Source organism: Mchenga conophoros, linkage group LG17 (genome assembly GCF_057382185.1).
Source record: "Mchenga conophoros isolate Kocher_MC1m ecotype Shallow Benthic linkage group LG17, M_conophoros_male_GT1.1, whole genome shotgun sequence".
NCBI classification, from domain to species: Eukaryota; Metazoa; Chordata; class Actinopteri; order Cichliformes; family Cichlidae; genus Mchenga; species Mchenga conophoros.
This window is the reverse complement of record NC_140542.1, coordinates 40,061,065-40,076,698: the sequence shown is the minus strand read 5'-3', so window position 1 is coordinate 40,076,698 and position 15,634 is coordinate 40,061,065. Positions and strand designations below refer to the sequence as shown.

Sequence of the window (15,634 nt, the reverse complement as noted above, 5' to 3'; positions counted from 1 at the left end):
TCAAACAATAGTATGTACAATATATACAGGATAGCAGCATTAATATAATGACAGTATGAATAGCAGCATAATATAATGACAGTGACGGTATGGTATAGGTTCAGTTGTTTTTGTGCTTATTTACTACGGTGATAGCTCTGGGAAAGAAGCTATCCCTGAATCTGTTTGTCCTGGTTTTATGTGACCTGTACCGTCGGCCTGACGGTAATAATTCAAACAGTTGGTTGCTGGGGTGAGAGTGGTCCTTGATGATATTGCCAGCTCTGCTGAGGTACCGAGAGTTTGCAGTGACCTCCAGGCTGGGCAGAGAGCAGCCAGTGATCTTCTGGGCTGTGTTGATGACCCTCTGCAGTACTTTCCTGTCTGCAGCTGAGCACCCTGCATACCATGTTGTTATGCCGTACGTTAGGATGCTCTCTATGGTGGCTCTGTAAAATGTCACCAGCAGCCTCTCCTCCAGGTTGTTCCTCCTGAGCACTCTCAGAAAGTGGAGACGCTGCTGGGCCTTTTTAACCACCGCCGTAGTATTTGCAGTCCAGGAGAGGTCATCAGATATCTGCACGCCCAGAAACCTCATGGAGTGTACCCTCTCCACACAGTTCCCGTGGATGTAAAGTGGGGCCGGGTCTGCTCTGCCCTTCCTGAAGTCCAAGATAAGTTCTTTAGTTTTCGTGGTGTTCAGTTGGAGGTTGTTAACTGAACACCACTCAGTCAGTCTGTTGACCTCATCTCTGTAGTCCGACTCATCCCCCCTTGAGATGAGTCCAACCACTGTGGTGTCATCCGCGAACTTTATGATGGTGTTTGAGAGATGGGTAGGGGAGCAGTCGGATGTGTAGAGCGTAAACAGGAGGGGACTCAAAACACATCCTTGTGGAGACCCGGTGCTGAGTGTGATGGTGCTGGACCGGTGGGGGCCGAGTCTGACAGACTGTGGTCTATTTGTCAGGAAGTCCTTGATCCAGAGGCAGATGGGGGTGGAGAGTCCCAGGTGAGACAGTTTCTGGACCAGGATCTCCGGGATGATATGATTGAATGCTGAGCTGAAGTCCAGAAAGAGCATTCTCACATAGCTTCCTCGGTGCTCCAGGTGACTCAGCGCAGTGTGGAGCGCTATGGTGATAGCGTCCTCGGTGGAACGATTTGTCCTGTAGGCAAATTGGTGGGGGTCCGGAGTGGGAGGCAGACCGGCCCTGATGTGCTGACAGACCAGTCTCTCAAGCACTTCATCACTACAGGCGTAAGTGCAACAGGCCTGTAGTCATTTGGGCTGGCCACAGCTGTCTTCTTGGCGATGGGGATGATGGTGGAGGTTTTGAGGCAGGGCGGGACGGTGTTTGATGACAAGGAAAGGTTGAAGATTTTAGTGAAGACTCCGGTCAGTTCGTCAGCACATGCTCTGAGAACCTTTCCATGTATTCCATCAGGACCTGCCGCCTTCCTGGGATTCACTGACCTTAGAACACACCTCACTTGATGCTCCCTAAGTGTTAGTGTGCCAGTGCTGGGGGCGGGTGGAAGTGGTGTGGCAGCTGAGGGCTTGGTCGTCTCAAAGCGGGCGAAGAAACTGTTTAGATCCTCAGCCAGTGAGGCATCAGTCCTAGATGTTGCCTGGTTATTGCTTCTGTAGTTGGTAATGTGATTGATCCCCTGCCACATTTTTCTGGGGTCGTTGTCAGCAAAGTGATCTTCAATCCTCCTCCTATAGGCAGCCTTAGCTTTCCTGATGCCTCTACTCAGGTCTGCCCTGGCCGCCCTATACGCAGCCCTGTCCCCTGACTTGAAGGCAGTGTTGCGGCTTTTTAGGAGGGATTGCACTTCGCTATTCATCCAGGGTTTTTGATTTGGAAACACCCTGACCCTTTTGTTGACGGTGACATTGTCAACACAGTTCCTGATGTACGAGAGTACAGTGTCCGTGTACTCCTGGAGGTTGTGGCTGGAGAATAAATCCCATACAGTTGTTGAGAAGCAGTCCTGCAGTTGAGAAAGGGCTTCTTCAGGCCAGGTTTTTATTGTCTTTGTCTGGGGCTTTGTTTTTCTCAGCAGGGGGGTGAAGGTGGGGGTGAGGGACATGCAGAGGTGGTCAGATCCAGCCAGGTGGGGGAGGGGTGTCGCTCTGAAAGCATGCCTGATGTTTGAATAGACATGGTCCAAAGTGTGTTCTCCTCTCGTAGCAAAGTCCACGAACTGGACAAATTTAGGAAGCACAGTCTTTAGACACGCTTTGTTAAAGTCACCGGCGACAATAAAAACCCCATCGGGGTGGGCAAGCTGTTGTTTGTTTATGGTGTTGAGCAAGAGGCTGAGAGCCGTGCTAACGTTAGCATCCGGCGGTATATAAACAGCTATCACAATAACTACTGTAAACTCCCTCGGGATGTAAAAAGGTCTGCACGAGACTGCCAGAACCTCCAAATCAGGAGAACAGTGTGTGTGAATGATCCTGCTGTTACAACACCACTCGTTATGCACGTAAACACATAGCCCCCCTCCTCTGCTTTTACCTGAGTTGCTGTTTCTGTCATGCCGGTGTAGCGTGCGGCCTGCTAACTCGACTGCAGCGTCGGGAATCAGCGGGTGAAGCCACGTCTCCGTAATAAGAATAATGCTGCAGTTACGTGCAAAGCTTGTGTTGGCTATCTGTAGCTCCAATTCGTCAAGTTTGTGGGTGATGGATCTGGCGTTCGATAGGAAAAGGCTCGGAAGTGCTGGCCGGTGTGGATGTTTGCGTAGCCTAGCGTCTGAGCCCGACCGGCATCCCCTCTTCTGCTTTCTTTCCCTCCGTCGCCTTCTACGCTTGCTGGGCGGGCAGACCATCCACGGTGACCCTGGCGGTCTCGCTATCTCCACCAGGATGTTGTGTGTTCGCTGATAGTCGCCAGAAACAGACAAACTATATTTAAAACCTAGGTCAATTAGGTTCTGGCACTGGCATAACAAAGCACTCACATGCTGGTGAAGCAACAGAGCAGTATTTGACCTCTGATTGAGGAGCAGCGCTCTGGATCTGGTTAAAGATTGCAGAAGCCACCGCAGAAGCCACAGCGGGCTGAACCGCAGCCAGACCAAAGCTTGATTTTTGTGGAGCCGTGTTTCCTTGGGCCCACTGTTACTGCGTGCTCGGTGTAGGCTTCCAGCTTCATATTCATTCTTTTTTTTCTGCGTATGTTTGCATGAGATTACGTTTATGACATTAATGTGTTGAGTGAACCACAGTTTGTTTGTGTGTCTCTTTCTTTCCTCATCGAGCGCCAGGATTGAGTAAAGGTTGTTGTGGGTTCAGGGTCTTAGATGTTTCCATTACAAACTGTGGAGAACAGATGCTGGTGCAGAGCATGGAAGAAGGCCTGGGCCCAGAAAAGTCCCAAACATGAGCTCTTAGCAGTCAGCTATGTAATGAGACATGCCTGGGAACTGCTCCTCTCACATTACTAATGATTTGGACATCTTGTGCTTGTCATTTCCTCTTAGACAAACTTCTTTGCTTACACAGGGTAACTGCATCAAACTATGCAAGTGAAAGGGAAAAAGCCTGCGTTGAGGGAATAAGAGAGGCTGCTGGTTTTTGTATGATGGGCAAAGTGGACTCCAGATGTTTTCTGCTAAAGTTTAGTTCTTAGGAAAACGATGACAGCCCCCATCTCCAGCTCACAGAGAGTCGTGGCTTGTCATCTAAGAACCAGACAGTGGCAGACTAAAAGGTAAAAATCATTTTATTATTTGGTCACATGGCTGCTCAGACACGTTAAATATGATTTAGGGCCGCTGCTCACTGATGCTGAACCGAACTGCATCTTTGTAAAATGGATTAAGGGATAGGACTGTTTCAGCTGTTTTATTGTAATTGCTAGAAGCCGAAAGTGTAATGAACATAAAGCGTGATTAACCGTCCACGTCTACTCCCGCTGCCTGAAAGAAGCTTCTTATTACGTTGCTGTTTCTCGTGTTGTGCTTGATTAAGAGCTTCGGCCAAAGGAAACACAGCTTCCGCGAGGAACACTCGACTCTGTCAAAGCTAGATACTGGTATTTTATTAAAACCAGTATATTTGCCAGTTCTATTGATTGTGATCATCTTCGACTCAAAAAACAAATGAGATGGGCCTAAGCAGGGTTTAAGCTGTTTAACAAAGGAGGAGAAAATGCCTTTATTTGATAAAGTTGTGCAGTTTCCATTGGCGTGAGTTTTATTTGTTAATGCAGGCTGCACTAAAAGGAACTGATAAACACATAATCCTGAGTAATTGGTCCCATCGATTCTTATTTAGCACATAGCAGTAGTTAGCACGGTATTCCCTTGTTTAATTTTTATTTTTTTAAATGTGAAAGTCCCTCGTTTGCCCCCGTTGTGTTTTCATTTCTTTATTTTTTAATGTTGGCCCCGTGGTCTCGCAGACAAACACAGCCACAGCCCCGTGGAACAGAATGTCGCATCCAATATCCTGGTGCCAGAGGTGATGCAGCTAATTTGGTGGTCAGTCAGTGACATGGCTAACAAACAAAGCCCTCGTTGGTCCTGGAGGGCAGGAAGCTCTGCTCGGCTGCGCAATGCTCTGTTCTTCATTGTGAAAGACCAGGAGTTGTTGCCACAAGGGACTAATGCAGCCTAAAGCCTTGGGATCTTCACCTTACTGCGGTCTGCAACTCTGGGTGTGGATATTTTGGTGCACATGAAGTGAGGGTGTGCTTTTAAAAACAGTAACGGCGACAAAAACAAATCTGTCCTCCATCCATTGTTTCATGGATTAAATGCTTTTTGCATTTCTAATAATATACATGTGAGATCTCTGAGATTATGGAGTCAGGCTTGATATGCAAATTTAAAAAGTTAATGGGTATTCAGATTAGTCAGTGTCGCTTATAAAAACAAATCTTGATGTTGTGTTACATAAGTTTTGATACGTGCACAGCCCCGCCCCCTGCGGTGACCCAAGTCACATGTTAATCTGCTGTGTAAATCACACGAATGGAAACTAAACTGTGAGACATTTTATTTAGACATTTATTTCTGACTCCTTTGAGGAAACACGGTCATTTTACTTTCCTCTGGTCACTCTGTGAGACTTTTGCATTTTAGTTCAGATCCAGAGTCACACAGTAACTCAGCAGTCGAGGCGACGTTAAAAAACACGGCGTAACTTCCTGGTGGTAAAGAGCCGCGTTCTAAAATATGCGTGCTCTCAAACGGATAACGATTTCTATTGGCTCCGATCCGGCTACGTGAGTGTTTTTAACTTTAAACGGTACTCAAAAAGTTATAATTCTCCAATTGTTTACCAGTTACACTTGGAAATATACCCATAATTAGACCGTTGTTGATGCAGTGATACGAGGGGAAACGCAGTCTGAAGATAGACAAACCAGTCTAAATGAAATCTCTTGATTTCCTTTCACACGTTATGCATTCAGTTTCTAAGTGATTTTAACTGAGGTGTGATGGTGGTGCAGCGTTTTGAAAGGCTGTGAATGTAGTGAGCGTGCGCCTAAACCCCCAGGGTCCCCTGTGCTGAACGCCTGGGGGGTTCTCTCCTTCACACAGCCTGCTCCCTGACACACTGAGCTGGTTCTGAGGGATCACACAGCTGTCTTAAATGCAGCTCTGTTTTTGCATACTTTGCCCACACGGTTTTGTCTTTCTTTACACAGTCAGCAATTTGTCAATATACCTTGTTTATTCTCAGTGATTGACAGTACGAATTGGTTTTACTTTAGCATGGGGGGGGCAGTTTCTTTTTCTGTTGGTAGCATGAATGTCTGTCATTCTCCTTTTATCATTGAAATTGGAGTTTATCTTTTACAAGCCTGAGTGGAATGTATTTGTTTTTCAAGTGATTATTAGCATCCTCCTCGGCTGCCGTCTCCGGCTGATGAAATGAGCACATCAAACGGTGCTCTGTGCTAACGAAGCCGTGCAGGCTGGATGGCTGGCTGCCTCCTGCCTCTTACTGTAAGGCACCTGCTGAAGTGACAGACTGGCAACAAAGGGTCCCTCGCCGTCAGTACCGCTGTAGAGTGGGTAGGACAATGGAGCAGAGAGGTGGCCTGGGCTTTTAGCCGCGTGCCAACTCGTGTCCAAAGCACACAGGAGCGACGGAGCACGAAGGGGAGGAGGTGGGGAGGAGGAGAAGAGCAAGGGACATGGATAAAGAGGAGGAGAGTGGCTGACACCTGCTTGTGCTTGAGCTCTTTCCTCAATGGTGAACATCTTTAGACAGTGGTGGAAAATGAAAACGAGATGCGCGGGTATACAAACGCACAGGTGTGCGTGCGCGGGGAGACGCACAAACAAACAGGAAGACGGAGGAGAGTCCCGCGTCGTTAATGGGATTACTGGGTCATGGAGGTGGGATGAAAGTGTGTTATGTAGAGGCTGCAGTAGGTGGATTGTACGTGTAAAGCAGAGCGCTGGATCGTGGGGAAATAAATCAGATTAGGCCTCACATGAAGCGCGGCTAACCGTGCTGTGCTCTTTACTTCTGCAGTGAAATAATCATGAGGCTATAAAAATCTGAAGGTGAAAAATGTAAAGCGTGACTATAAATAGTCAGCAAGCCACATTATGGATCGCCGGCCTTTGTAGCGTCTCGGTGGACCAACGCGCAGTTCTTTGTCTTAATTTCCTTTTTTAAATATTATTTTTCTGTCCTCGCTCCACCAGTAAGAGGGTGGAGGTTTGTAACAGCATCACAAGCATTACAAGCACACATTTCTACGTATAAAAAATGAGGATTATTATTATTATTATTATTATGGTTGTTATTTATTTATTTTTTCCATCGATGGCTCGTAGATGTGAAACGGAGCTTAAACCTCTGCTTGTTCTTGAACAGCGAGTCCTGTCTGGTGTCGGTGTTGTTGTTTGGGTCTGTTGCCTGACTGACTTCATGCTTTTGTCACCAGATATGAGGAAATGGAAATTTCTAGATAGAGGGAGCATGTAATCTGTTTGGCTGCCTTTTTTCCACAGTTTTCCTTTTATCACACTGTTGATTTTTTCAGGACAATCTAATGTCCTAACTTCCTTTTTTTATTCCATCGAGTCTTAGACTGTCTTGCTCGAAGACCTCAAAGCCCGGCTCACGCTGAGGTATAATTGGTCTTCTACCCCTCTCTGTCTGTCTCTCAGCTCACGGTCCAATGAACACGAGTGCCTGCACATTTGTGCTAATGATTTTGAATAGTGATTAAAATGAATTGGAAAGTGTGCTGCTTCTGTAGTATCTGGACCCCTCCATCATTAGTGGCTCTCTTCCTCTTCTCCTCTTTCTGTGTCATCACTGTTAGTGTAGCAGGGGTTTTGAGAAGAGGCCCGGGGTGGGCTTTCATGAGCGCAGACTCAAAGGTTTCTCCATTTCTTGTAATCATGGACACCACTCTTCCAGCACTTTCGCTGTCGTCTTCTGGCTCCTCAAAGATGCCTTTGATTCTCTCACATCGTGCACTCGGGCCGGATAGTGTCACGTTATATTTTTCCTCTTTACCCCCCCCCCCAATCGCTTTCCTCTTCTTCTTAAACCCGAGGTCATCGGTTTGCGTTCGTATTTATTGTCCTGGGATGGAGAGCTGATTGTGCACTCTGCTCTTTGAGACTGCTAAATTTCAGGACCCTTCCCCTTCACTTTTCCCTTCATCCCTCCTCCATCCCAGTTTGCCTTGATCCACCTTTTTATAATCATCTCCCTCCCTTTAGCTCTCTTTGTTTTCGCTGTTCTCCTGTTTTAAATGATTTATGCAGAAAGGAGGAAATGAGGATTAAAGAGGAGCTGAAGCCAGTGCCAGTGTCTGTGGCACACACCGACTCTTTCAGGACCACGAGCACATCAGGGCTAACAAGCTGCTTTTTTCTGTCTGCTGGCAGTTTTCATAGTTTTGCATCTGTCCCTCTCTTTCCTGCACAATCCCGGCTTTATCCCTACTCAGTTTTCCAACTTACACTCAGCTTCTTCCCATTTGAATGAAGATGTGCTTTTTCTTATCAAGGTTGGGAAAGTTGTTGTCAACTATGTTACAGAAGTTTTCTCTCAGCCTTTTGGTAAAAGGTTTACATGGTTCACTGTTCAAACAGGAACTTCTTTTTGCACAGTTTTGCACAATTCTTCGAGACGATCAAACTAGGGCTGAGCGATATGGCCTAAAACCCATATTGTGGTATAATTTGAAGCATGTGCAGTAACGATATGCATCGCAATATATTCTTTTCTTCTGTATATACATGCAAAATGACTGAGCAGTATAGCATGCCATTTTAAGAACATTTACTGTGCAAAACTTTTCTTAAAAATTTGTAAAATTACAAAACTTTTCAAATAATTTTTAAGCTGTAACAGATCTTTTTTCCAAACAATGTAACACAAAATTCTTAAATACCAAATAAAAATGAAGATAAATGTGCAAACATGTGGCGGTCCAAGGCCTGCCCTGACTAGTATGACGTGTCTGCTTCAGAGCAGCTATTCCTTTTGTTTGTCATGGAAACTGCATTGTCTGCATATCTGCTGAGAGTGGACACAAAGTGCTCTGCATGCACATGACTTACAACAACACAATCACTCTTTAAGTATAAGCAGTAATCTAATGTTAACAGCAGGTATTGTAGCCTCATTCCATCATCGGTGAACTGTGTTCGTAGACAGGTTAAAAGTAGGCTGGGGCAGATCTCTGCCCCCTCTGAGCTTCCATACTGACCATTCTTCAAGCTCCAAAATTCAGCCATGTTCGTTTACACAAAGAGTCCAAAGCTTTAAAAAACTGAGTGGATTCATTGTTTTTCTCCTGAAATGAACGCCCTTCTTCTTGGAGCTGTGTTGATGCCACCAGGTCAATCCATGAGTGATAGTGTTCCCGTTTGTCTGCTTGTTTATTTGCTTCTTCTTTCTTTGTCCTGTACAGGTGTGTGTTACTGCACTGCCAACGTGTTTGGGATCATTGTCATGCTGAAGCCTTCCCAATTAAACACCTGCCAGATGGCATTGCATGGTGGATCAAAATTTCCACCATATAATCCCATCTGGTACTTTCTGCGTTGATAATTCCATAAATTTTTGACAAGATCCCAACACCACTGGCTGAAATCCTGATTTTCAGTCCAGTTCTTCTGTAATTTAGCAAAGCTTTGCCCTTTTTTCTTGTTTCCTTTCCTTAAGAATGGCTTCATGACAGCCGCCTTTCCACTGAAACCTCGCTAATGAGTGAAAATTTGTTAAAAACCAGCCAGAGGACGGAGGAAAACTTTGAAAGATATTTAGAAATCTATTGCTCAAGACAAGCGTAGGAATGAAAGAAGCTAAATATAAGGAAACGAGGCGTGGCTCAAGACTATTTCACAGCAGTGTAAAAGCAGGAAACAGGGCTAAAAATGCAAAAAACAAAAACAAGATTTGAGATGGGAATAAAAAAAAAAAAAAAGGCAAATTAACAAATCTGTTGTGTGCTGGAAGTGTGAGAACAAATAAAACTGTTCAGTCCGCCTCGCTCGGTTTTTCTCCTCTTTCATATAATTACCTCGGTGTGATGGGCCCACTGTGAGAATGCTGGGCTGGAGTCTCACATTAGATGGAACGCAGTCAGAAAACAGTGTTTGTTTTCATTGAGTGGTTGGTGGTCTGCACGGAGACGGTGTTTTCACCGTCGGTCTTTCGGATGGACTCACGGCGTCTCGGAAACAACATGTTTGTGTCCATTTACATTTCATAGACGATCTATAGTGGTGAAAATGTTTGTGCAGAAATAATTGTAATAAAGTCAGCCTGACAGAATATCAGTGTAAAAGGAAGATCTGTGAAAAATAAGGAAACGATAATAAAAGTAAAATTCTCATTCCAGGCAAACGCCAGTTGTATGTGTGTCTACATATTTAGCATAAAATGGCTCTGCTTGTCTGTCCTGTTGTGTATTTGCAGCTGTCTCTCACCAAAGGTCCAAATGTGACTCTGACATCTATGAATAGGTAGAGGATTTAGCTTTTAGCTGTTACCAGAAAGGCAGCCACCATTTCTCACCCGCATGACAGAAATGCAAGCAAGAGTGGCACATTGAGCTTCCATGTGTTTTGAAAGTCAGGAATTCCTGTCTGTGGCGAGCAACCTTTCGGGGATATCGAGACAGCGAGAGGAACAGTTAAGAGGAATGTGCGATGAAAGGTCAGCGTGATGAAGCCGGTTGTGTTTTTGCGCAGTCACTGCTACGGTTTGCGTATTTTCCCCTGTTTACGCCTCCTGATTGAGTTAGATTTGTTAATTGTGTTGTTTCCTTGTGTGTGTTAATCTAACGTGGCAGTCTTAATTGATCTTGTTAACGTGGGATGTAGGAGGCGAAAGAACGTCCTCTGATGCCCTGCGGTTATTTTGACACTCAGGCGGTTAGAAACACAAGATGGTTAGGGAGCGAAGGAAGGGTGCCAGCCTCAATCTAACACAGCGCGGGGCTGAAGTGCAAAGAATCACGGCAACAGCCGCGAAGGCCAGCTGGGCGGGTGACTCGAAAGTCCACTGTGACCGCGAAATCCAAATGTCACGACACGCAGCTCGTTCAAACTAAGAGGCCGACTTCACCTGGTATTAAAATATCCTGTAATAGATAAAAGCTCTTGAGTGATGATGTACTGATACTGATTTTAAAGTGTGGGTGATGGATGCACAGATCAACAGCCTTTCAGGAACTCTTCACACTACGAACATTTTGCTTGTGCAAAATTACTATGGCACAACCGTTGGATATTGATATTGGTATTTGTTCTGGGTCAATATTCTGATACCAATCAAAAAGAGCAACATATGATGTAGGGCTGATGTACCGGTGCGGCCTGAGGCTCTGTCCAGATGTTCATGGGTATCTGAGTAAATGTAGCCTTTTCTCTGCTTTGTTAACGCTCTGTTAGGACCTCCAGGGTGATTTTCACCTCCTTTTGACTTTTCAAACGACCTTGAGTGCGTCTGTCTGTTTAACTTATTGGTGCTGCACGTTTGTGGCTTGAAATGTTGATGGTCAAACAGTCAAACAACCTTTCCAGGTGTTTATAAAAACCACCACAGCTGGTTGTTTTCAAAAATACTTTTTCTCCAGCAGGTTTATTAATGAGTCAGGATCATTTAGCGTTTAACGCTGTTCTGCATTTAAAAATGTCAACCTTATTAATAAATGATCCATTACATAAGTGAAGAGAGTCGTATTGCCAGCATAGCCGATGTAAATCCATTGGAAACGGGGTTGAGTAAATAATTTTGCGAGCTTCCAAACTTACACGAACATCAAGAAAAAGCTAATCTGTGATTTTAGCACAGCAATAATTGCAAATGATGTGTTTGCTCAAAGTGCATAGACACACATCATAAAAATATTAAACTGCCCAAAGAATCTGTGTGTCAACCTATTAATCAGTTATATGGTTAGATAGCTATATAATTGCTCGATTGATCAGATGATTGATTGATATACACACAGAGACTGCTTTTCAGTGTTATTCTCATCTACATTACACCGGCACATTTTAATTGGCCCAGGGAGGCTCAATGCAACAGAGACAAGAGACTGTGACCAATACACGAGTGACACACCAACAGATCTGCAAACCGGCTTTGGAGGAAAAACATGCAAATGGCCCACTGTGAAGTGTGCTTTCTTTCCCTCCTGTGTGGAACTTTTCTTTTTACGTGTGTGTGTGTGTGTGTGTGTGTGTGTCCGCTTGAGTGCTATTCCTGTGAATAAGTCCCTAAGAAGACAAAACCATGGTTGAGTTGTAATTCCTGGTATTTCTTTTATCCTCTGTTCCTAATCATTAGTCATTTGCTTCCTATCAACGAGCAGTCTGCATGTGTGCACGTGTGTGTACACGTGTGTGTACACGTGTGTGTGCACGTGTGTGTGCACGCTTGTCCTTGGCTACGTTTTTGTGATGCTGAAAACATACAAATATCTCACCTCATGTGTTGCCTCGTGGATGGCACACGGTTTGTGTTAAACAGGCGGGTATCTCGTGTAAATCACAAGTAATTCTGTGTTAATTTTGGAACGGTGAGTGTAGACTGGAATCATAAGCTAATTTCAAGTGTGAATATAATTGTGCATCGTAATTTTTAAAGCTGTAAATTATTCATTCAGGTGATTTTTTTTCTATTATTGCATTGTCTGTGACGATGAGGCAAGCAACTTGTTATGCTGCTCAGGCAAGTAGCTAAGCCACATGCCAGGACGTGCAATTAAAGAAAAACATGGCATATATACATACTGCACCTCCTCACCCTGAGGTATTTCTCGGAAAAGAAAAAATAAAGTGGAATTGCTTAAACCAGTAACTGGTGTAACCTGCAATTCCCAGGAAAGGTTCCTTGGGAGAATGCCAAGCAGCTTTATCTCTGCCGAAGCTCGGCCACGGCGCAACTCGAGAGGGACCCAGACAAAGAGTATCATATCCAAAGACGTGACCTAGGTTTCAGCTGCTGAAACTCAACACCGGGGCAACCGTCACTCCTTAGTTTGATGCTGCAGAACGAACATTGCTCCACATTTGAATACAATTTAATCGTACTGTTGAAGGGAAATGATCGACTTTTGTTTCACCTGATGATCAGCGTTGCATCGTCTAACCGTGAGTCCTGTTTTGTTTGTGTGATTCGCAGAGGTGTACGGGATCAAGCTCCTAACACCATGGATATGGACACGCAGCCACAAGGACAGCAAGCAGCTGTGCCAGTGTTTCAACCCCAGGTAACCCCACACAGATGCACACTGCAACACCAGTCAGAAGGACTTAGGATCTGAAGTAGGATGCAGACTAAGATAAAAATGGAATTACTCAGCCTCGGCATCCTGTGGTCAGCACCTGTCTTAGCCTTTATTTAACAGATGTGTTCAATGCCGTTTAGTTTGATTATAGATTGAAGAATGATGGGAAATTCCTTCATCTGTTGTATTCCTCCTAATTCCTGTTTTAAACTGTAAATATTTCCTGCTCATCTCTTCTCTCTGCATCAATCAAGATGTATCTTTCAGCCTGATCTTCATTCAGACCTCTGTAGCCTGTGTAAGACAGACAGTGGATGAATGTTGAGTTGTTACTATTGATCAGAGATCTGGAGGCTGGCGGAGCCCGGCCTCCTCGCAAGCCTCTTTCGGTTCGATACAACTCAAGTTTGCTCTGTGCAGATCAGGCCGCTGTTGGATTTTAATATCGTCTTCCAACTTCAGGCGCATTGATTTCTTTACAGAAGGACGTTTTTGCCTCCATAAGTATTGAATAGACTTTAAACAAAGAAGATCATCCATATGCCCCTGAGTAAACGTGGAATCTTTTTGAGAAAGAAGCACTAAAAATAGGCTCCGTACTCGTTGTTGTTTTTGTTTCATTATTTTATCTGTTTATTTTTTCAATGCGTATGCAAGGGCACGGCAACATTAACACTGGAACTGCCAAGGGGCTTGATTATTCTGAGATTTGTAATTGCAAAATTAAGGATAATTGGGTTGCACACAGAAGAAAGTCAGATAAAAGCGCTAATAATTAATTTGACTTAGGCAACCGTCCCCCCACGCACACATACAGTAGATCTCCAGCTGATCTCCCAGCAGTTCGTTACGTGTTGTTGTTCAGTCTTAATGATCTCTTTCTCTCTCGCTCTGTGTTGTTCCATCTATTTCCAGCAGTTTACATCAGTGTTAATTCTAGGCTCACCTCTTTCGCTTAGGTACTCGGGAGCACGGTGAACTTTCCATATTGCATCATTTTTTCAGTCTCACAGAACATGTTTGAACCGATTCCACATTCAGCGGAAGATGGAGTCAGATTATGCAGATGACTGTCTAACCAGCATCCAGATGGGTGTCTTTCAACAAGTCCTGTATCCGTTTCACAGTTTTCCTAAGGTTCAGTCTACTCGGCAGCAAAGGGAGAAAAAAAACCCTACCAGCCTCTTCCTGGAGAAATCTGAATTGTATATGTGATGAAGGATATTCTGTATCACTTGCAATATAATTTCTCTTGGTCCCGGAGGTATGATGCATATGCATTAGTTAAACGAGATGAGCTGGTAAGATGTGCATTTTTAATGGTGCATTTGCTCTTGAGTGAGTGGGAGGGTTAGTGGGGACCCCCCCACCCTCCACCACCATCCCCCCGGAGTTTGATCGTCACTGCAGAGTTTGACAGACACAGATCTGTCTGTAAGCGCTGAGACAAGGTGGTGTGGAAGGAGAAGAAGAAGCACCTTTGGGGTGAATCCTGCCGGTTTGACTGCCTGCCTGGCTCGCTGGCTGACTGGCTGAGGATGAATATTGCATGGTGCTTTCTCAAGGGGGCTGGTGACTGGTGAGAGTGGGAGTCGCTCCCCCCCCCTCACCGCAGGGCTGCTAGTTGCCGTGTCTGTCTCTTCTTGTGTTCCTGGCTGTCTTATCGTATATCCGTCTCTGTCTGTTTTGGACTACAGCCGAGCTAATTCCACATATTTTGTAAACACTGTTTTCGTGTGAAAATGACGTTGTCCTCAGCACAGTCTGATAGTATTTTGGTCGAGATCTCTCGAGACCGTATTTCTTCCTGTTTATCCTGTTTTGAGATTAAACTGACATTACTGATGACAAAGCTCTGCATCACAGCCAACATCTGGACAGTGGTGAGAAAGAAAGTGTATTCATGGAGTCTTGGATTAAACATCTGGAGGGCTTAGCTGATAACTTAGTTATTTTAATATATGCACTTTTCATTTTTATATTATGTTAACAAGATGAAGAGTTTTGGTTTTATAATTGTGAACTGGTCTTCTTCTACTTTTTCACTGGTGTCCGCGTCGCAGGTCATTTTCTCTTTCTTCCTTTTTTGCCTTTGATTTTTCTGGTGTTACTGTTAAGTCTCCACATCCACAACAAAGAGACGTGCACCCACTGATTATTAACTCTGGAGTCTATTTTTGAAAACCTCTGCTGTCTAAAAAGCTGTTCACTGCAGGATAGCATGCCAGAGCAGAGTGACGAGCTTTCAACTTTAGCCTTCCTCGTACGTCTGTGCCCCGAGTTTCTCTTTCCCGGCGTCTGCGTGCCTCTCAGTCTCTCTCCATGTGAGACATCACCTCTCTGCTGCCGCTGGCCTTTCTGTGGCAGCCGTCGGCACTGCTGGGCTGTCACGTCGGCCCTCTCTTCTCTGCTGCTTGTCCCCCACTGCCCCCCACCCTATCTTTATCCCGTCTTCCCGTTCCCTCTTCCACTCTCCATGTGTCTTGTCAGTTGTGTTTGGCAACGGTGTCATTATCGGGCAGCCCATATCACACCTCCTCCAATGAGCTGTCTGTCTGCTCCCCGTCTGTCTCTCGCTCTACTTTCCTCTCTCCTTTGCAGTCCCCCTGCTAGCTCGTGGTGGCTGTGTGTCACCTTTATACCCGAGACATTCTGTCCCTCACCGGCGTTACCCATAATGCCTTGCACAGCTGCCACTTTATCTTCATGTCCTGCAGCTTGTCCTCAAGCTGGAATAATGTGAATGATGTGAGCGTGCTGTGAGAGTTGACCAGTATGTTTTATTTTATTTTATTTTTTAGACAACAACACTGATGTTGCTGATTATCAGTAATTGGGGACACTAAAAGTCAATATTTGGAAACATTTACAGTTAAAAATCTTTGGGCCAAAATTTAGAAGAGCTCAAAACT

General features: G+C 44.9%; 1 protein-coding gene across 3 annotated transcripts in view; it reads left to right on the top strand.

Annotated features, from left to right (window-relative positions):
* Positions 1-15,634, top strand: part of nek7 (NIMA-related kinase 7) — a 65,067-nt gene that overhangs the window by 11,453 nt on the left and 37,980 nt on the right. For 2 of the 3 annotated variants that reach the window (XM_085251691.1, XM_085251692.1), the window contains exon 2: positions 12,617-12,704. In XM_085251691.1, coding sequence (XP_085107817.1) covers positions 12,645-12,704 — 60 coding nt within the window. In that variant the 5' untranslated portion in view covers positions 12,617-12,644. Of the gene's footprint in view, positions 1-3,685; positions 3,705-12,616; positions 12,705-15,634 lie in introns of those variants that run through there. The other variant, XM_085251688.1, reaches the window with a different exon arrangement.